At 50.5% G+C, this 21,508-nt stretch overlaps 1 protein-coding gene across 9 annotated transcripts in view; it reads right to left on the bottom strand.

Moving 5' to 3' along the window:
- ARMC8 (armadillo repeat containing 8) overlaps positions 1 to 21,508 on the bottom strand; it is an 831,002-nt gene that overhangs the window by 659,231 nt on the left and 150,263 nt on the right. For all 9 annotated transcript variants that reach the window (XM_078680526.1, XM_078680529.1, XM_078680530.1 and 6 more), the window contains exon 3: positions 7,600 to 7,671. In XM_078680526.1, the coding sequence (XP_078536652.1) occupies positions 7,600 to 7,671 (72 nt within the window). The remainder of the gene's footprint in view (positions 1 to 7,599; positions 7,672 to 21,508) is intronic.

Below are 21,508 nucleotides of genomic sequence, written 5' to 3'. Positions count from 1 at the left end.
TGGACATGGTTTTTGCTCACAGTTCTTTGCATCAAAGAACTTGTTTTCATTGCTCTTAATGTTGTTTCCATTCTGGTTGTAGGAAGCAGTCATTCCCGGGGGTGTGGGGGCTGCCTAGCTGTGCGCATGCGCCGAACTTTGCAAATGAGAAAAAGTCTGGTGCAGGCGCAATTTACAAGTGTGGAGTGAGTGAGCCCCGGGCAGCATGACTAACTCACACAGGAGTTCATGCACTGCACCTGCATACTCAGCATGGTTTAAGGAAACTCAACCCACTCCCTCCCAGGCATCAAACACATATTTACCAAGAAACTCTGAGAAGAGCCTGCCTGCTGCACTGACGACTGGTGATATGTGTGCCTGGTGAAAGCATACACTGACGGTTGGTGGTGTGTGTGGCCTGTGAAAGCGCACACTGACGGCTGGTGGTGTGTGTGCTCGATGGAAGCGTGAACTGACAGCTGGTGGTGTGTGTGCCTGGTGGAAGCGTGCACTGACGGCTGGTGGTGTATGTGCCTGGTGGAAGCGTGCACTGACCGCTGGTGGTGTGTGTGCCTGGTGGAAGCGTGCACTGACGGTTGGTGGTGTGTGTGTGCCTGGTGAAAGCGTGCACTGACGGCTGGTGGTGTGTGCCTGGTGGAAGCATGCACCGATGGCTGGTAGTGTGTGTGCCTGGTGAAAGTGTGCACTGACGGCTGGTGGTGTGTGTGCCTGGTGGAAGCGTGCACTGACGGTGTGTGTGCCTGGTGGAAGCGTGCAATGACGGCTGGAGGTGTTTGTGTCTGGTGGAAGCGTGCACTGACAGCTGGTGGTGTGTGGGCTTGGTGAAAGCGCGCACTGACGGCTGGTGGTGTGTGAATCCGGTGAAAGCATGCACTGACGGCTGGTGGTCTGTGTGCCTGGTGGAAGCGTGCACTGACGGCTGGTGGTGTGTGTGCCTGGTGGAAGCGTGCACTGGCGGCTGGTGGTGTGTGGGCTTGATGAAAGCGCGCACTGACGGCTGGTGGTGTGTGAATCCGGTGAAAGCATGCACTGACGGCTGGTGGTCTGTGTGCCTGGTGGAAGCGTGCACTGACGGCTGGTGGTGTGTGTGCCTGGTGGAAGCGTGCACTGGCGGCTGGTGGTGTGTGGGCTTGATGAAAGCGCGCACTGACGGCTGGTGGTGTGTGAGCCCGGTGAAAGCATGCACCGACGCCTGGTGGTGTGTGTGTGTGCCTGGTGAAAGCGTGCACTGACGGCTGGTGGTGTGTGCCTGGTGGAAGCATGCACTGACGGTTGGTAGTGTGTGACGGCTGGTAGTGTGTGTGTGTGCCTGGTGAAACTGTGCACTGACGGCTGGTGGTGTGTGTGCCTGGTGGAAGCGTGCACTGACGGCTGGTGGTGTGTGTGCCTGGTGGAAGCGTGCACTGACGGCTGGTGGTTTGTGTGCCCGGTGAAAGCGTGCACTGACGGCTGGTGGTGTGTGTGCCTGGTGGAAGCGTGCACTGACGGCTGGTGGTGTGTGTGCCTGGAGGAAGCCTGCACTGACGGCTGGTGGTGCGTGTGCCTGGAGGAAGCCTGCACTGACTGGTGGTGCGTGTGCCTGGTGAAAGCGTGCACTTACGGCTGGTAGGTGTGTGTGCCCAGTGAAAGCGTGCACACGGCTAGTGGTGTGTGCCTGGTGAAAGCGTGCACTGATGGCTGGTGGTGTGTGTGCCTGGTGGAAGCGTGCACTGACGGCTGGTGGTGTGTGTGCCTGGTGGAAGCGTGCACTGACGGCTGGTGGTGTGTATGCCTGGTGGAAGCGTGCACTGACGGCTGGTGGTGTGTGGGCTTGGTGAAAGCGCGCACTGACGGCTGGTGGTGTGTGAGCCCGGTGAAAGCATGCACTGATGGCTGGTGGTGTGTGTGCCTGGTGGAAGCGTGCACTGACGGCTGGTGGTGTGTGTGCCTGGTGGAAGTGTGCACTGACGGCTGGTGGTGTTTGTGTCTGGTGAAAGCGTGCACTGACGGTTGGTGGTGTGTGTGCACGGTGAAAGCGTGCACTGACGGCTGGTGGTGTGTGTGCACGGTGAAAGCGGGCACTGACGGCTGGTGGTGTGTGTGCACGGTGAAAGCGGGCACTGACGGCTGGTGGTGTGTGTGCCTGGTGGAAGCGTGCACTGACGGCTGGTGGTGTGTGTGCCTGGTGGAAGCGTGCACTGACGGCTGTTGGTGTGGTGCCTGGTGGAAGCAGGTACTGACGGCTGGTGGTGTGTGTGCCTGGTGGAAGCGTGCACTGATGGCTGGTGGTGTGTGTGCCTGGTGGAAGCGTGCACTGACGGCTGTTGGTGTGGTGCCTGGTGGAAGCGGGTACTGACGGCTGGTGGTGTGTGTGCCTGGAGGAAGCGTGCACTGATGGCTGGTGGTGTGTGTGCCTGGTGGAAGCGTGCACTGACGGCTGTTGGTGTGTGTGCCTGGTAGAAGCATGCACTGACGGCGGGTGGTGTGTGTGCCCGGTGAAAGCGTGCACTGACGGATGGTGGTGTGTGTGCCTAGTGGAAGCGTGCACTGACCGCTAGTGGTGTGTGTGACTGGTGGAAGCGTGCACCGATGGCTGGTGGTGTGTGTGCCTGGTGAAAGCGTGCACTTATGGCTGGTGGTGCGTGTGCCCAGTGAAAGCGTGCACCGACGGCTGGTGGTGTGTGTGCCCGGTGGAAGCGTGCACCGACGGCTGGTGGTGTGTGTGCCTGGTGGAAGCGTGCACTGACGGCTGGTGGTGTGTGTGCCTGGTGGAAGCGTGCATTGACAGCTGGTGGTTTGTGTGCCCAGTGAAAGCGTGCACTGACGGCTGGTGGTGTGTGTGCCTGGTGGAAGCATGCACTGACGGCTAGTGGTGTGTGTGCCTGGTGGAAGCGTGCACTGAGGGCTGGTGGTGTGTGTGCCTGGAGGAAGCGTGCACTGACGGCTGGTGGTGTGTGTGCCTGGTGGAAGCGTGCATTGACAGCTGGTGGTTTGTGTGCCCAGTGAAAGCGTGCACTGACGGCTGGTGGTGTGTGTGCCTGGTGGAAGCATGCACTGACGGCTAGTGGTGTGTGTGCCTGGTGGAAGCGTGCACTGAGGGCTGGTGGTGTGTGTGCCTGGAGGAAGCGTGCACTGACGGCTGGTGGTGCGTGTGCCTGGTGAAAGCGTGCACTTACGGCTGGTAGGTGTGTGTGCCCAGTGAAAGCGTGCACACGGCTGGTGGTGTGTGTGCCTGGTGAAAGCGTGCACTGACGGCTGGTGGTGTGTGTGCCTGGTGAAAGAGGGCACTGACGGCTGGTGGTGTGTGTGCCTGGTGAAAGAGGGCACTGACGGCTGGTGGTGTGTGTGCCTGGTGGAAGCGTGCACTGACGGCTGGTGGTGTGTGTGCCTGGTGGAGGCGTGCACTGACGGCTGGTGGTGTGTGTGCCTGGTGGAAGCGTGCACTGACGGCTAGTGGTGTGTATGGCTGGTGGAAGAGTGCAGTGACGGCTGGTGGTGTGTGTGCCTGGTGAAAGTGTGCTCTGAACAGCTGGTGGTGTGTGTGCCTGGTGGAAGTGTGCACTGACGGCTGGTGGTGTGTGTGCCTGGTAGAAGCGTGCACTGATGGCTGGTGGTGTGTGTGCCTGGTGGAGGCGTGCACTGACAGCTGGTGGTGTGTGTGCCTGGTGGAAGCGTGTACTGACGGCTGGTTGTGTGTATGCCTGGTGGAAGCGTGCACTGACGTCTTTTGGTGTGTGCCTGGTGGAAGCGTGCACTGACGGCTGGTGGTGTGTATGCCTGGAGGAAGAGTGCACTGACGGCTGACGGTGTGTGTGCCTGGTGGAAGCTTGCACTGACGGCTGGTGGTGTGTGTGCCTGGTGGAAGCGTGCACTGACGGCTGGTGGTGTGTGTGCCTGGTGGAAGCAGGAGCATTCACAGTGATAGAAGACACAAATAAAACTGAGGAAGAGGAGGGGAAGTGTGAGCAGAGGAGCATGATTCACAGCTAGAAGACAGTGTGTGTGCCTGGTGGAAACAGAAGCATTCACAGTGATAGAAGACACAAATGAAACTGACGAAGAGGAGGGGGGAGAAGGGAGTGGGAGAGGGGGGAGAAGGGAGTGGGAGAGGGGGGAGAAGGGAGTGGGAGAGGGGGAGAAGGGAGTGGGAGCAGAGGAGCATTATTCACAGCTAGAAGACAGTGTGTGTGCCTGGTGGAAGCAGAAGAATTCACAGAGATAGAAGGCACAAATAAAACTGAGGAAGAGGTGGGGGAGTGTGAGCAGAGGAGCATGATTCACAGCTAGAATATACTAATGAAGCTGACCAAGAGGGAGGGGGAAAAGGGAAGGGGGTAGTGCAAGCAGAGGAGCCTGATTACAGCAATAAAAACACATATGGCAGCTGTGCACGTGCACGAGCTCGTGAACGCAAGTTGTAGGCCAGCAAAAGCCTCTTGTGCCACTTTTAAAAGCCACTTACTAAATGTCTCGAAGGCGAGACGTAAAAGAAACAAAAAGTGCATGGGGTTGACTTGAGACTGAATATACGGATTGTGAGGTCATCCTTCTCCAAGTGTTTTTTCGTTATCGGGATCTGAAAATAAGTATCATGAAGGTCGATGATCCACGTCCAAAGGTTGCTGCAGGCCCACCATACAAAAATCCAATGTCCTTGTTTATTTCACTGCAGTCCAGAATTGGTGTGCACTAGGTTTTATACCTTTCCGCTTTTTAAACTTTCATTATCATTAGAAATTCTGCTGACTTCTGCTCCAAGATGAACATGATAGAACGTGGGTGCATTCTTGGGGGAAACTGCAGGTGGAGGTATCTTGGCAAACATTTTGCACAATATTCAGCACTGGTTTGTTTTTGGTTACGATTTGCCACACTTCAAGATAATTTCTAATACTTCTACCCAATGGTGCCTCACATAAATGGACAACTGGGGTCGTTGTTGACTTGCTATTTAGGTCTCCTTTGCTGGCAAATTTTGGAACTACAGAATGTAAACCAAGTCATTATGATGCATTACTTGTTGTGCAGGAAGAAGAGGTGCTGAAATACAACCTTGAGCAGCTGCAAAACATTTCAGTAAGAATAACATTCCCAATATTGAATTATCAGAAGAGCTGGAAATTAACACTTCCTTAGACACCTCTGTTATTCTATCATTGAAAGATTATGTTAAATTGTTAAATCCAGATTTAGACTTCATTTTTTAAAAATCCATATTTTGAGTTTAAGAAGGATCCACAAATGCGCATACGCTTCTCACCAATATCTTCAGCTGTGCTTTAGCTGAACTAACTCTTCAACATTCTCAGAAACAGCCTCAGAATAACATTCGGAATTTGCTGTGGAGGTGATAGGTCCTTTGTGTGAAGGCAGAGAACTCCAGATTCAGTTGCAAATAGGAATGTGCTCAGCTCTGCCCCCCCCCTTCCCCCCCATCCTTCAAGCAGATGGCCCATTCAGGCACACCTAATCCCTCTATGGTGTGACTGTCTGGGAGGAATTCACAAGGTCTGCCAGTTAAACACAGTTATGTGACCCAAGACAGGCTGCAGCACAAAAGAGCTAAGGGCAGAAAAATATCAACTTCTAAAAACTGCATTTTCAAAATTTCAATAAAAAACACTGACGTTACCATTAAATAGGGTTTTTCATTACAATTCCAAAGACACCAAACATGCCATAGTAACTTAAATGTAATAAGGAGTCTCCAATGAAATCCTATGGGAGGGGTAGGCATCACAGTAGTGAAAAACAAATTTAGTCGTTTTTTTTACTACCGGGCATACAAAACTTAAAGGTACATGTCCACCCTTTTAATTACAGTGCATCATTCCCTATGGGCCTACCTTAAGGATGACACATATAAATAAAAGTGGAGTTTAAGGTTTGGCAAAGGGGCTTTCTTGGCAAGTCGACATGTCAGCTTAAAACTGCATTCAGACTGGCAGGCCTGGGATACGTTTTAAGATGCTACTTAAGTGGCACAATAAGTGCTGCAGGCCCACTGGTAGCATTTAATTTACAGGCCCTGAATATATGGTATACCACTGTACAAGGGACTTCTATGTAAATTAAATATGCCATTTGGGTATAACCCAATTTAACCATATTTTAGGAGAGTGAGCACAAGCACTTTAGCACTGGTTAGCAGTGGTAAAGTGCACAGAGTCCTAAGGCCAACAACAATAAGTCCAGAAATATATAGGAAGAGAAGCAAAGAGTTTGGGGGTAAGGCTGACAGGTCTAACAACTGTGAATCTTGTCACATTCCTTTCTTATAAATATATGTTCTATTCAAAACAATAAATGTACAGGGCCCAATTTAAATCATATCATCAGTTGCGATCTGACACAATTCATTTTGTAGCATTATATACAAAAATTAAACAGATGTTTGTCCTACATAATTTAAGGGAGTATTTAGAACCAGCAACACATGACAACATAAATTACACACCAAAATACACAAATTAACATTTCACTTATAAGAGAAATTATTAGATTATCTTTTCAACTGGAAAGGACAACTGTCTAATTGGTCCATGAAAGAAGATATAATAGTTGGCAGCTATCTCTTGGCATATGTTATTTCTGTCACTAAGCCAACTTCATCACAGCAAACTGCTAATTATTATTCATGTATATTTTCCAGTGCACAAAAATTACAGAAAATATTCCGGACAGGAATTTATAATATTCAAGGCGCATGGACCAGAATGCAGGCTATATACATGTGTTTTTCTCATGTTGAACATTTTAATCTGGTACTAGGCATTTACATGTTCTTTAATTGACTGTAAACTAAAGAAAAACATATGTGGGGCAGCACAGCTATATTTTATTTGGGATAAAGCAACAAAATACTTGGAGTCTCCGAACTGGAGATGCTAGACTATTCATCATAAGAGACTGGTAAAATAATATTCCTCCAACATTTCTGGCCAAGTTAGTAGATATTCTCCCGATGGTACGGAGGAATCTGGTCTTACCTAAACTGTGTGATGAATAATTTAAATTAGCAATAAGTCTGGTGATCGAAAGTTATTTTTCACTCTTTATTTTGTGTATAACTATGCCTCAGTAATCCCCTTCCTCTAAATCAGTTCCATGTATTTAGCTACTCTCGTTTCTGTAGCAATTTGTTTGCCATTATTCTTTGGTGAACGAGACCCCATCCTTTTACTCTTATTAATAAACCAAACTAACTACATTTCTAAGTCTGAATGTTCAGCTATTTACTTTCTTATTCCATGATTGAACCATTGCCAATGTCAGTTTTCTCATTTACTTCTATTCTGTATTGATAGTTAAGGATGTTTCCACGATCAGTGACTGTTTTGTTTTCCTTTTAAAGGGTGGCCAGATAGTTACCTGAAGTCTTATGACTAAGGAGAAATTCTGGGTTTGAAGACCTGCTATGGCTGTGCTATACATTTCCATCAACGTGCTGTTAGGCAGTCACATTTTTTAAAAAAGAGACTGCAATGTGAACCATGTAGTAAATGGAACAGTAATCCATATTGAATATTAAGCAAAGGTTATAGTGCCACGGGACCCGTGAAGTGCTGGAATACGTTGCAAGAAAGCAATAATAAGGATCAGCAAAACAGAACCTACCTTGGCACAGCTCCTAATACAATCAGGTTTGCTTTCTGTTTGTTGTTGCCAATGACTGCATTTTTCATATCTCTGTATTTTCAAAGGAAAATAGAATTATATTAGTTATTTTTATGATTTAATAGAATATTTCAGACACATAACTTCATCGAATACTATCAAAATACACATCATTTCTGCCTACAGGGACCCGTCCGCTCAGTGTTTTGCTATATTTTTGGGATTATATTCCCGGTTACACAGTAGACTACATTGGTATCAACAAGCCTGTTAAGTAGTACCCCCAAATCATAGCTGACTTTAGGTGTTGGCTTCAATTAGTCTGATGCATAACAGAGTGATCACTCATGGCAAGACAGGACATACTGCTGACGCAAATGAATTCTGGCAAGAATAGTGAACTACTGCTTTCAACACCAAATGTGATTCATCATTAATACAAAGGCGTAATAGTAAGGTATTTGGGTGAGGGGGCATAGGAAGGGAGTCACAAGTATTTTGCAACTGGAAAAAGACTACTAAAAACAAAGCTTGAATGTTGTCCCTTCCAATGTTAATTAACATTCCCTTTAATGATGACTGCAAAACAAGAAACCCTTTATAGACGTTGCATTCTGCAGTAGAGGTCACGTTTTTTGATGCAGTAGCAGCTTAAGCAGAACATTTACTTTCAGTTTGCAAACATGATTCCAATCAAGATCATGGGGATTGGCTGAATTATCATTAAATGGCACCTTTCACAATCGTTATCAGTTGTTGGTCATTGATGAGACCCCAATGCTCTGTGGCAGATGTAATCCGCCTTTTCTCACAGGTAACTTTTCACTTATTGGCAGTAATTGCAGTCACATATTAAGATGCTGTGGCACCAGTGTTTCACTGTCTTTACTGTTTATCAGAAGAAACTCTTTTTCTTTGTCAAAGTGGTACATGTAATACTGCTTCAGCAGTACAGTTTGTATAATGTACCACAAAACTCTACCAGATCAAGATGTACAGTATAAATAAATATAATAGAAACATGTGTCAACAATATGACACAATAGCACCTCAGAGAATATTTATCAGAAATCCTCTTTTAGAGAAATGGAAAATAATGAAAAAATGTGAACTGCGACAATCGGAATTCTCTAAAATCACGTAGGTGGCAAATATCAGAAAAATACTGTGTGAGATATTTTCACGTGACGGTGCTGAAATATTCCTAGTCATCTTTTCAGCTCCTTATTCCTAGGATATTTTGATGGCTGAAGGGGTAAATGTAAGTGCCTTCGAAACAGCCCCTTCAGCAACACATTTTGGAAATGTAGTGCTTTGCAATCATATTAAAAAGCCATAAATATACTCAAAGCTCAGCATAGCAATTACAGTAAAGCAGTAATTTACCTCATGCTCTAAACAGCAGAAATAGAAATATATAAGGAGGCGTTAGAATCACATCTTGTTGCATTAATTACAACGAAAAAGCAATAAGGGTATCAGTCATAGGAATAACCCATTAATATATACAAGAGTGGGACAGGTAAGTTTCAAGCTAATGACAAGAACATAGAAATATGTAAACAGTAATTGTGCGACCCTTGACCCCGTTTTCAGGCCAGGTCGCTCCCCCGCCGCGTCAGCACGCCGTGCTAGTGCTGTGTCTGTCCTGTGCCTCGCTGCTGCAGCCGGTTCGATCCCTGGTGGTCCAGTGGGCGTAAGCTTGCTCTCTATTCTGCTTATTGCACTTTATTCTGCTGCCGATCGTTCTGTCTCCACTGTGTTCCCCTGTTATTTCATTCTGTGCCCCACTGACTGTACTGTGTCCACTTTGTTGACTGTACTCCATTAGCGTTTTTTGTGCCCCTTGCGTTCTGTTTCACTTTGCTTGTTTTCCCTCCTCGGTCTGTGCCACTCAGCTACCCCTCGTTCCCGCCGCTGCGTCCCCCGCGTCCCCGCCCCCCGACCCCCGATTTGTCCCCGCTCCCCCTCCCAGCTGCTCCTCCCTCCCTCGACCCATACATAATGCCGGCCGCGCAGCGGACACGCGCAGTGGGCACGCGCAGTGGGCACGCCGCTGGCGCACCGAAGGCGCGCCTAAAGCAAGCCTGTCCACGCCTGGACCGCGCCCAGCGCCAGAACCCCTGGCCCTCGAAGACAGCCCGCCAGACGGATCTACGACGCCGCCACCCTCCACGCACTCAACACCGGCTGGACCCCCGCCTGCCACCGAGCCAACCCGAAATGCACCCACGGACCCTTCACCTGCCAAGCCTGCAAATTCACCTGCCTCCGCACCTCCACTCCGCACGCCGGACCAAGCATCAACAAGAACCACCTCAAGTGCATCCTCCTCAACACCCGCTCCGTCCACAGGCACGCCGTCGAACTCTGGAACCTCCTCGACACAACAGTGCCGGACGTCGCCTTCCTCACAGAAACTTGGATGAACGCCTCCTCAGCCCCCGACATCGCTATAGCCATCCCAGATGGCTACAAGATCACTCGAAGAGACCGCACCAACCAAACCGGAGGAGGCATCGCCATCGTCCACAAAAACACCATCCGCATCACGACCAACTCCGACGACACCCTCACCGCCGCCGAACACCTTCACTTCCAGATACACACCGACCACAAGACCACCCTCAGAGGCACCCTCAACTACAGACCCGCGGGACCACGCACACAATTCAGCGAAGCCATCGCAGACTCCATCAGCCCGCTCGCCCTCACATCCACAGACTACATTCTCCTGGGGGACCTCAACTACCATCTGGAAAACAACAATGACAACACCACCACCACCCTGCTGGACAACCTCGCCAACCTCGGACTCAAGCAACTGGTGAACACCCCCACCCACTACGCCGGCCACACGCTTGACCCAGTTTTCTCCTCCAGCAACCACATCTCCTTCAGCCACACAACCGGACTACCCTGGACAGACCACAGCTGCGTCCACTTCAGCTTCAGGAAAACCACGACCCACCACCACCCGCAACAGGCCCGCCGAAGATGCTGGGGCAAGATCACCACCGACCAGCTCACCACCACCCTGAGCCAGAACCCCCCCAACAACACTACGGACTCCAACGAAGCAGCCCGCAACCTCACACAGTGGCTCACCAACTGCGCCGATGACCTCGCACCAATGAAGAATGCCCCCGGCAGATCAGGCAGCAACAAAGCCTTGTGGTTCACTTACGACCTCAAAACGTCCAAGAAATCCTGCCGTAACCTCGAGAAAGCCTGGCGCAACAACCAATCAACAGAAAACATGACAGCCCTCAAGAACGCCACCCGCAAACACCACCAGCTGAACCGGACCACAAAAAAGACAGCATTCAAGGAACGACTGGATAACAACGTCCACACAGCAATGAGCTCTTCAGCATCGTCAAAGAGCTCTCCAACCCAAACGCCTGCAACAACGACATCACTCCCTCACAAGACCTCTGCGACTCACTGGCCTCGTTCTTCCACCACAAGATCGCCGACATACACAAAAAGCTTTTACGCCCACACCACGCTCCCAACCACCGAACCAACGCCCCCCACCACCCTCCTCTGCACCTGGACCCCCGTCAGCACGGAAGACACCTCCCTCGTGATGAACAACATCCACTCCGGCTCCCCAGCCGACCCCTGTCCTCACCACATCTTCAACAAAGCCGACTCCATCATCGCACCCCAACTCCGGAACATCATTAACTCCTCCTTCGCATCTGCCACCTTCCCGAAGAGCTGGAAACATGCAGAGATCAGCGCCCTCCTGAAGAAACTCATCGCGGACCCCACGGACCTCAAGAACTTCCGCCCCATCTCGCTCCTCCCTTTCCCCGCCAAAGTCATCGAGAAGATCGTCAACAAACAACTAACCGCCTTCCTTGAGACAAACGACTCCCTTGACCATTCGCAGTCAGGTTTCCGAGCAAACCACAGCACCGAGACCGCCCTCATCGCAGCTACAGACGACATCAGGTCCATGCTCGACAACGGGGAAACGGCTGCCCTCATCCTCCTCGACCTCTCGGCCGCATTCGACACCGTCTGCCACCGCACCATAACTACTCGCCTCCACCACGCCGGTATCCAGGAAAAGTCCCTGGAATGGATCTCGTCCTTCCTCGCCGACAGAACCCAGAATGTCCGCTTGCCTCCCTTCCGCTCAGCAGCCACCAAGATCATCTGCAGCGTTCCCCAAGGCTCCTCGCTCAGCCCCACCCTGTTCAACGTCTACATGAGCCCCCTCGCAGCCATCGCACGCCAACACAACCTCAACATCATCTACTCTGCTGACGACACCCAGCTGACCCTCTCCCTCACCAACGACCCCGCCACTGCCAAAGCCAGCCTCCAGGAGGGAATGAGAGACGTCGCGGAATGGATGAAGCTCAGCCGTCTGAAACTGAACTCAGACAAGACGAAGTCCTCATCCTCGGATCATCCCCCTCCGCCTGGGATGACTCCTGGTGGCCCCCCGCACTGGGCACAGCCCCCAAGCCTACAGACCACGCACGCAACCTGAGCTTCATCCTAGACTCCTCCCTCACGATGACCAAGCAAGTCAACGCCGGCTCGTCATCCTGCTTCAACACCCTACGCATGCTCCGAAAGATCTTCCGGTGGATCCCGGCCGAAACCAGGAAAACGGTCACCCAGGCCCTCGTCACCAGCCGACTGGACTGCGGGAACGCTCTTTACGCGGGAACCACAGCCAAACTACAGAAAAGACTCCAGCGCATATAAAACGCCTCCGCACGACTCATCCTAGACATCCCCCGCCACAGCCACATTTCCACCCACCTGAGAGACCTGCACTGGCTTCCGGTCAGCAAGAGGATCACGTTCAGGCTCCTCACCCACGCACACAAAGCCCTCCACAGCACGGGCCCAACATACCTCAACAACCGCCTCATGTTCTACACTCCCACCCGCCAGCTACGCTCCGCCAGCCTCGCCCTCGCCACTGTCCCACGGATCCGCAGAACCACCACCGGGGGAAGATCCTTCTCTTACCTAGCGGCCAAGACATTGAACTCCCTCCCCGCACATCTCCGGCTGACACAGGACCATCTCTCCTTCAGGAAGCAACTCAAGACCTGGCTCTTCAAGTCGTAGCGGCACCCACTCCCCCTCCCCCAGCGCCTTGAGACCCTAGCTGGTGAGTAGCGCGTTTTACAAATTTGATGATTGATTGATTGATTGTTTGTATTCCATTTGCTTAAACAGCTCCACGGCTTAAAAGAGCTAATATCTTACTAGCAATGACTCCTCTGGAATCAACTAGATCATTTCAGAGAGGCAAGCTGGTTGTTCATAAATTAAAATAAGGTTCACAAGATCAAGGACTAAGTGTAGAAGGGAGTTAACATTTCTTTCTTTATCAAACTACCTTGACTGGTATTTATTAAAAGAAAAAAGAATATAAATCCGATTTCCTTCCTGCTTACATAAAGCAATGTAACAAAAGAACAAAGAAAGTAACAAAAAGAACACAGAAAATATGTGGCTGCTCTCAGATGCAGAGTTAAACCACTTGTTAATAAGGGATTGTCTTGCTTTTGACGGATCTAGCAGTATCGCTTGGATTCCTTTTGTCAAAAGATCGTTTACAAAAGTAATCGGGAACTTACCTTCGGTAATGCCTTATCTGGTAGAGACAAGATCTAGTCGCAGATTCGCCAATGCCTGAAGAGAGTAAAGAAGGAACACCAGCTAGGTCAGGGCCAAACAATGCACCCTAGGCCAAGAACCCTGCCCCTTACCTTGCATCTGTTAGGAAAGAATGGCACCAGATAGAGTGGAAGGAAATAACTCCCTGACTAGTGTGGAGAAACAAGCAACAAAACAGGGGGTAGGGGAGGTGTCAGGAGGAAGAAGAACCTCCGTGCACCATATTTCGACTTGCACCATCAAACCAGTTACTTACCTTCAGTAACAATATATCTCTAAGAGACATACATGTGTTACGGATTCCTCACCTTAGAATTTCCCCCAGGCATCAGCCTAGATCCGGAGAATTTTTTCTTCAGTAGTACCCCTGCGCGTCGGTAGGTGGCGTCAGTCGACTCTGCGTTAGTCCTTGGCGTCGTGGTCACCAGAATGACGTCGCGGGATCTACTTGGACGCCGCCCCTCCGCGCTGACATCAGTCCTTTACACAACATTCCACGCCAGAAGCGCAGAGCCATGCAAGACACTGACCACTTGTGCAATAAAACTAGGAACCTGAAAGGAAGTCCTTTACCTTTGAAGTTAGTTCGCAGAACGGGGAGGATGGGTGGGGCGGTGAGGAATCCATAACTAATATATGTCTCTTACAGATATATCGTTACCGAAGTTAAGTAACTTCTTCATCTGAAAGAGACCATTAGTTATGGATTCCTCACCTTAGAATAGATACCCCAGCAATACCAATCCCGGAGGTGGGTCTGCGAACAAAGTTCACTCCAGAAAGTCCTCGAGAACTGAACGGCCAAAGAAGCCGTCTCTACGGACTTGGTTGTCCAGGCAGTAATGTTTGGTGAACGTGTGCAATAAAGACCACGTGGCTGCCCAGTAGATGTCAAGAAGAGGGACTCCACGTCATAAAGCAGTAATAGCTGCCATCGTCCTGGTGGAATGGGCACGCAGTCCCACCGGAAGTTCCTTCTGTGCCAAGGAATAACAGATTTTGGTGCAAAGAACTACCCACCGAGAGATGGTCCGCTTTTGCATGGCCCAACCTTTCTTGGCGCTCACATTGCCAACAAAGAGCTGGTCATCCACCCGGAATTGCTTTGTGCAATCCAGATAGAATGAAAGCGCACGTTTTGGATCGAGACGGTGGAGCCTCTCCTCCTCTTTCGTAAGATGAGGGGGCGGGAAGAAGGTGAGAAAAGTGATGGTCTGTCCAATGTGGAAAGAGGTAAGCACTTTGGGCAGGAAAGATGGCCTAGTGCGAAGAACAACATTGCCCGGATTAACAGCCAGGAAAGGAGGTTTTGAAGAAAGAGCCTGAAGCTACCAAAAAGGATGTTTTAAGCATCAAAAGTCTGAGAGGATAGTTATGTAGTGGCTCAAAAGGAGCACTCATAAGGTAGGTTAGAACTAGAATCAAGTCCCTCTGGGGCATTACGAAAGGAATGGGAGGAAACAAATGAGTAATGCCCTTAAGGAAGCGAATTACAATAGGGGACTTGAAAAGAGAAGGCTGATCAGGAAGCTGAAGAAAGGCCGAAACGACAGAAAGATAGCCATTTAGAGTGCCCAGAGCAGAGCCCTGTTGATCCAAAGATAGAATTAAGAGGAAAACCTCTGAAAGAGGGGCAGAAAAGGGATCCGCAGCTTTTGCTGCGCACCATGCCACAAATTTGTTCCATCTACAGGCGTATACCGTTTTGGTGGAGGGACGCTGAGTTCGTCCGTCCTGGTGTTCAGAGAATCTGCCAGGTGTTGAACCACCAGAAACATGCCTTATGTTCCAGCCACTTCCAGAGACGAAGTGCCTCCTGACATAGGGTCTACGAGCCCACCACGCCTTGTTTGTTGCAGTACCACATGGCATTGGTTTTGTCCATGAAAACCTGCACTAATCTCCCATTAACAGAAGGAAGGAATGCCTTCAGAGCAAGACGGATCACCCAAAGCTCCAGAAAACTGATGTGGAGCCCGGACGCCACCGGAAACCAGAGGCCTCTGATCTCCACCTCCCCCATGTGGCCGTCCCACCCCAGGAGTGATGCATCTGTCACCACTGTGAACTCTGGTTGGGGAAGGGAGAGGGACCTGCCGTTGACCCAATCCCGATTTGTTAGCCACCACTGCAATTGGTGTGTAGTGCCCTCCGAGATCTGGACACAATCAGAAAGATTCCCCTGATGCTGTGCCCACTGGAACTTCAGGTGCCAATGCAGAGCCCGCATAGTCCACCAGCAGGATGCAGGACGCCATGAGGCCCAGTAGCCACGGGGTCAGTCTGAGCGAAACCCGGGATAGAGGCTGAAAGATCGGAATCATAGCCTGAATATACTGGATTCACTGCTCGGGAGGATAAGCCAGAAACTGCGCCTTGTCCAGATCCGCTCCGATGAAAAGGAGCTTCTGAGAGGGAATCGGGTGTGACTTTGGCACATTGATGGTGAACCCCAGCGAATGCAGGATATCGGCCATAGTCTGGAGGTGAGAGGTGACAGCCTGCCTTCAACAGCCAGTCGTCGAGATAAGGGAAGACTGGTACCCCTGAGCTGCTCAGATGAGCTGCGACCACTGCCATCACCTTCGTGAACACCAGAGTGACGCTGGTAAGGCTAAAGGTGAGCACAGTAAACTGAAAGTGCTCGTTGCCTACCGTGAACTGTAGGTAACGCTGATGGACCGGCAGGATGGGGATGTAAAAATAAGCGTCCTGCAAGTCCAACCCTACCATCTAGTCTCCAGGGTCGAAGGCAGACAGGACCTGAGCCAGAGTCAACATTTTGAACTTCTTCCGGAGGAAGCAGTTGACGTTCCCGAAATCCAAGGTAGGACGCAGGCCCTTGTCCTTCTTGGGCACCAGAAAGTAGCGGGAATAACAACCACGACCTTCTTCTGGGGCAGGATCTCACTCAATAGCTCCCTTGGCCAAGAGCCATAACTTCTGGTTGGAGAGGGGCCAAGTGATCCTCCGACATGCGATGGAATTGAGGTAGCATGTATGGAGGGGTAGTCTAGAAGAAGAGTGAGTAGCCCCGTTGGACTATCTGCAAAACCCACCTGTCCCTCGTGATGTTGAGCCAGTAGGGGTTGGTGATGGCAAATCCTATCGCCTAATGGCGAATGGTGGTCCTGAAAGATCAGACTAGGAGGGCTTGGAGGCTGCTGCACTGGGAACGTTGGTGGAATGGCCAGCCCGCCTGCCCCCAGACCCACGACGGTGGGTCTCACGTCCCTGGCCGCGCACAGGCTGGACAGCTTGCGCAGGCCTGTGGCTCTGGACGGAATGTGGCAGGGCACCCCTTCCGTAGCCACAAAAGGGGCGAACAGCAAACTGCACGGGCGAGAGGTGGAAGCAAGTCCCAATGACATGGCCGGAGCACTAGAGTCCTTAAAGCGCGCGAGCGCGTTGTCTGCTTTGTCGCCAAACAAGTGATGGCCATAAAAGGACATGTCCAAAAGACATGGACATCCCACCCGAAAAGCCAGTGGACCACAGCCAGGTGTAGCGTCACAGGGCTACTGACGTTGAAATCGAATCGTCCTGCCTAGTGAGTCAGCAGTGTCCAGTCCACATCGTATGGCAAACTTTTCTGCATCTCTCCCTTCGGTAACTGCATGAGAGAGCACGGCCCTGGCCTTGTCCGAGCTCTGTGGCAGCACATGCGCGACCGTGTCACACACAGAGTGTGTGACACGGTGTTCACCGGCTGCAGTCCCAAGCTGGAGGAAGAAAATATTTTTTCCCCAAGGTGGTCCAGCGTCTTGGATTCCCTATCAGGTGGTGAAGTAGGGAATGTGCCCTTGGAAGTCGAGGCTTGGACCACCAAGCTCTCAGGGGTGGGGTGTTGGGAGAGGAAAATGGCAATAGGCAATAATCCTATCCACACAAGCCCCTGTGTTGGGCTTGGACCAAGTGCCCAAAAGGATGTCCGTGAGGGCCTCATTGAAAAGCAGCAGGGGCTCCGAAGATGCTGCTGCCGGTTGAAGCACCTCAGTCAGGAGGTTAGTCCTGACCGCCACTGTAGGAAGCTTAAGGTTTAAGGCCTCAGCCGCCCTATCACAACTGCGTATGAGGGGGCAGAGGTGTCCCCAATGGATTCAGCGGCGAAGGAGGTGTCACAAGGTCGAACGGCGTTGATCCGGATCAAGGCCTGGATCCCTGGGGGCCCCGCTGCGCCAAAGCCGCTGGCATCGAAGGGGCCCAAAGGCGCGCCGGCGGAGTCAGGCTGCCCAAAGATGGAGTTGAGAGCTTCATAAAAGCTACGAAGTTGGGCAGGGGTCGCTCCGGTTCCTGGAAAGGGAGGCAGGCTTGGGCCTGCCCAACAGGCTCTGCTGGTGGAGATGAATGACTACCGTCCGCAACCCGCGTCGTGTCTGCCAACCGACAGGGAGAACGCGAGGAGCAACGATGCTTTTTCGCCTTCTTTTTATGCTTCGACTTACCCAAAGAGGAAGACTTCGATGAGGTGTGGTGATGATGGCTCCGTGAACAGTCCCGCGACCTCCCTCTCGACCAGGATCTCGAACAGCACGGAGACGACTATCGGGCCTCCAGAAGCTTTCGGGACCACTCTCGCAAAGACTTCGGCCCATGGCCCGGCAGTCGGAGCACGACTTGTGGTCGCGCTCCAGACACCATAGGCACACAAGATGGGGGTCTATCACCGACATCAGCTTGTGGCAGGAGCCACAAGGCTTAAAGCTGATTCTACTGATATGACATCCATGTGCACCAGGAATCGTGAGGACTCGAAAGATGTCGACAAAAAGAGTCAAAAAGAGAGTCAGAAAGTGACTCGAGGTGCCGGATCTGCACTGGCTGGCACGGAAAAAGAAAGAACTTACTTCAGCGCGCAGTGGCGGCGTCTAAGTAGATATTGCGACATCATTCCGGCGACCACGACGCCAAAAGAGGAGTAGACTAACGCCACCTACCGACGCGCAGGGGTACTGCTGAATAAAAAATTCTCTGGATCCAGTCTGATGCCTGGGGGTAATTCTAAAGTGAGGAATCCATAACTAATAGACTCTTTCAGATAACCCAAAGCACAGCATGTGGAGTTCCCTATAAGGAAGTCCACTGTGTCGGAAACATATGGAGGAATACCGGTAAGGTATACAGACAAGGACAGGGAACAAGGCAACAGGGCATCCACACAATAACATGAAAATCAGAACTGGGGTAGAAAGCAAAAGAACACAGTGCAGCTACCTGCGTAGAAACCCAACAGGGCCAAAAAATAAGATGTGTCCCAAGCAACAACAAGGGACCACAACCGGTCATCGACAGGGTAAGAATGTAAGAAAAGAAAATACCTGCCGCGGAAAAAACACCACACCAGATGCCACTCTAAGGTGATGTGTGAAAAGAAGAAGCCAACGGGCACCGCCCTAGAACAGCTCACACAGAGAAGAAATCAAGAAGACCATCCCCAATACAGAATGGAAATAAGAGGCCGGTATAGCAAACAGGACTTGCTATACCGCTCTTCTCAGACTATCCTGAAAGCGGTGTAAAGCAGAATCAGCGTGAGCGGCAAACAGATGGTGACCATTGAAAGGCATGCCACCAAGGTCAATTAAACAGCTATCGAAAAAACAGAAGTGCCTAGCAAGGCATGCCGGCGAAGTGCCACTAACAGTCCATCATTGTTGCTGTTACACTTTTCGCCCTAAGCGGCATGGGTATGCCCAGATGTAGTTCCCTTGCTCACTGTGCCACTGGATTCAAGATGACCTGGCTGATGAAGGGTGACATACCCCGAAACCGGTTCCACAATGCTTATTTCCAGTCCAGGAAGGACCTGGCTTGGCAGTTCGGTCTGGACTGTTCCCATGAGGCACAGGGTCAAGACCGATTTGCAAATGATTGGGTCCAAACTGGGGTGGCGTAGTGGGCCAAAGAAAGATGGATTTAACCCTGATCTCTTGACTGGGGGAGAATGCATGAATCACTCAGCATTCAGTCTATCATTTGTTGCAGTTACACTTTTTGCCCTAAGTGGGACGGGTATGCCCAGATGTGGGTCCCTTGCTCACTGTGCCACTGGATTCAAGCTAGCCTGGCTGATGATAGGTTGCATACCCCGAAACCGGCCCCAGGATGCTGGTTTCCGGTCCAGAGAGGACCTGGCTTGGCAGTTTGGTCTGGACTGTTCCCATGAGACACAGGGTCAAGACTGATTTTCATATGGCTGGGTCCAAACTGGGGTGGCATAGTGGGCAAAAGAACGATGGATTTAACCCAGATCACTTGACTGGTGGAGAATGTTTGAATCATTCAGCATTCCGTCCATTATTTGTTGCAGTTACATTAACAGAGAAATGGCACACTCGACAGAATCTGTGGTATCCATACCACATTAAAACTGAAATTTAGCTGCCTGTCGGCCATCCTGAAGTAACTGGGTAGGGGCTTTGTCCAGCAGCGAGGGCGGAAGGCACAAGACCAAATCCCACGTGAGAAAAACGGTCCTGAACACATGAGGTTTTAAGTGAGCGCAAAGTGGAAATGGTGGTAGAAAAGATATATTGACCAAGAGCATCACGACTCCTCAAATCTGTGTCAAGAGGGATGTCCAGAAAGGCGCTTATGTCAGGGGAGGCTGTAGCAGCCTGAACCACAAAGCTGCGTGGAGGAGGCTGCTGGAGGAGGAGGAGGCTGGGTCACCAGGGGCAGGACGGTGACTGACCTATAGACCAGTCCACTGGGCCTCTGAAATGGGCTTAGCTCAAGAGCCAAGCAAAATATCAAATAGGGCCTCATTGAAGGGGAGCACAGGCTCTGCCTCCACCTGACCCTGATGAAGCACTGCAATTAAGGGATCAATGGCCAACTCCACAGAAGGGAGCTGCAGCTCCAGAACCACCACAACCCTCCTCAGAAGCTCAGAGAAAGCAGAGCTAGTCTCAGCAGCGACGGTAGGAGGATCAAAACAAGCTTGAGAAGGGCGAAGACTCAAGGCCACTAGCCTCACCAAGTTCATACACCCAATAAAACTCCAGAAGAAACGGAGCAGCTTTGCTCATGTCATCACTGACTCCACCAAAACACTTGTCTCCTGAACTGAAAACAGCTGGGGGCTCCTCCGCTGACCCACTCTGCCGAAGCTGCTCCTGACATAGATATGGCGACACCTCGACCTCGGACAGGAAAGATACACCAGTGGCGATACTGGTGCCGCAGGTGGGAACCGCAAGGGGCTGTGCACCGGATCAGAGACTGATCAGACAACGGATCCAGAGGGCCTAACTTACGCCAGGGTCCGGGACTGACATTTATCATTTACAGGACCCTGAGGACACCAGAAAAAAAACACACTGTGTTGTCGACAGATGGTAGTTGTAGCTAGACAATAGTGCTTAGTAAATGTATATCTGTTTGTCCATGTGGCTACTCTTTATATGTCGGCTAATGATACGCCAGCAAAATAAGCTGTAGAGGTCGCTACACTTCTGGTTGAATGAGAAAGTAATTTAGTGGCAAGCTGTTTTCCTGCTGTTTCTGGCAGAAGGCATGACTGCTAATACCCATCTTGCTATACCGCCTTGTGACACAGTCTGCACTTTTCCTGGAATGCAAAGGCAACCAGAAGCTGATCAGGTTTTCTAAAAGATTTAGCTCTTTCAATATAAATTTTCCTGCACCTCTTAACATCTAATGAATGATGTGCCCTTTCTGCTTCATTTGAAGACTTCTGAAAGGAGAACTTTTAGACAAACCTTTCATTAGGTGAAAATCTGTTGGAACCTTAGGTATGGAATTGGGGTTAGTGTGTAAAAGGGCTGACATTTTAAAATTGCAAGTATGGTCTGTCTTGCAAACACCTGACTTTCGTTAATTCTTCTAGCCTATGAAAGGGCTATGAGAAAAGAGGTCTTCTAATAAAGATATTTGATATCCGCTCACAAGGCCCTAGCATCAATTGTGTTCAGCTGCAAAGCAATTAGAGATTTTTTTTATTGGAGGATAGGCTTTAAATAGACCTTTTAGAAATTCTTCTAAGAGCCTGTATAACCATAAAGACTTTTGGTTCCATGGTCTCCTGGGTTTCGATTTTGTTGCAGCTTGAACTCTGATTGAGCTATGAGATAATCGAGAGTAAGCTAAGCTGAGAAGGTATGGTAATACCAGTACTGATTCTGAAGAAAAAGAATGACAATTATTTGAAGAGCACCTATTGCAAAATGTTTGCAATGCTGCTTTATACGATTTGTCTGTGGATTCAGTGTTGCCTTTTGATAGTATG

Source organism: Lissotriton helveticus, chromosome 3_1, assembly GCF_964261635.1.
Source record: "Lissotriton helveticus chromosome 3_1, aLisHel1.1, whole genome shotgun sequence".
In the NCBI taxonomy this organism is placed as follows: Eukaryota; Metazoa; Chordata; class Amphibia; order Caudata; family Salamandridae; genus Lissotriton; species Lissotriton helveticus.
This window is presented reverse-complemented; position numbering and strand designations above follow the sequence as displayed.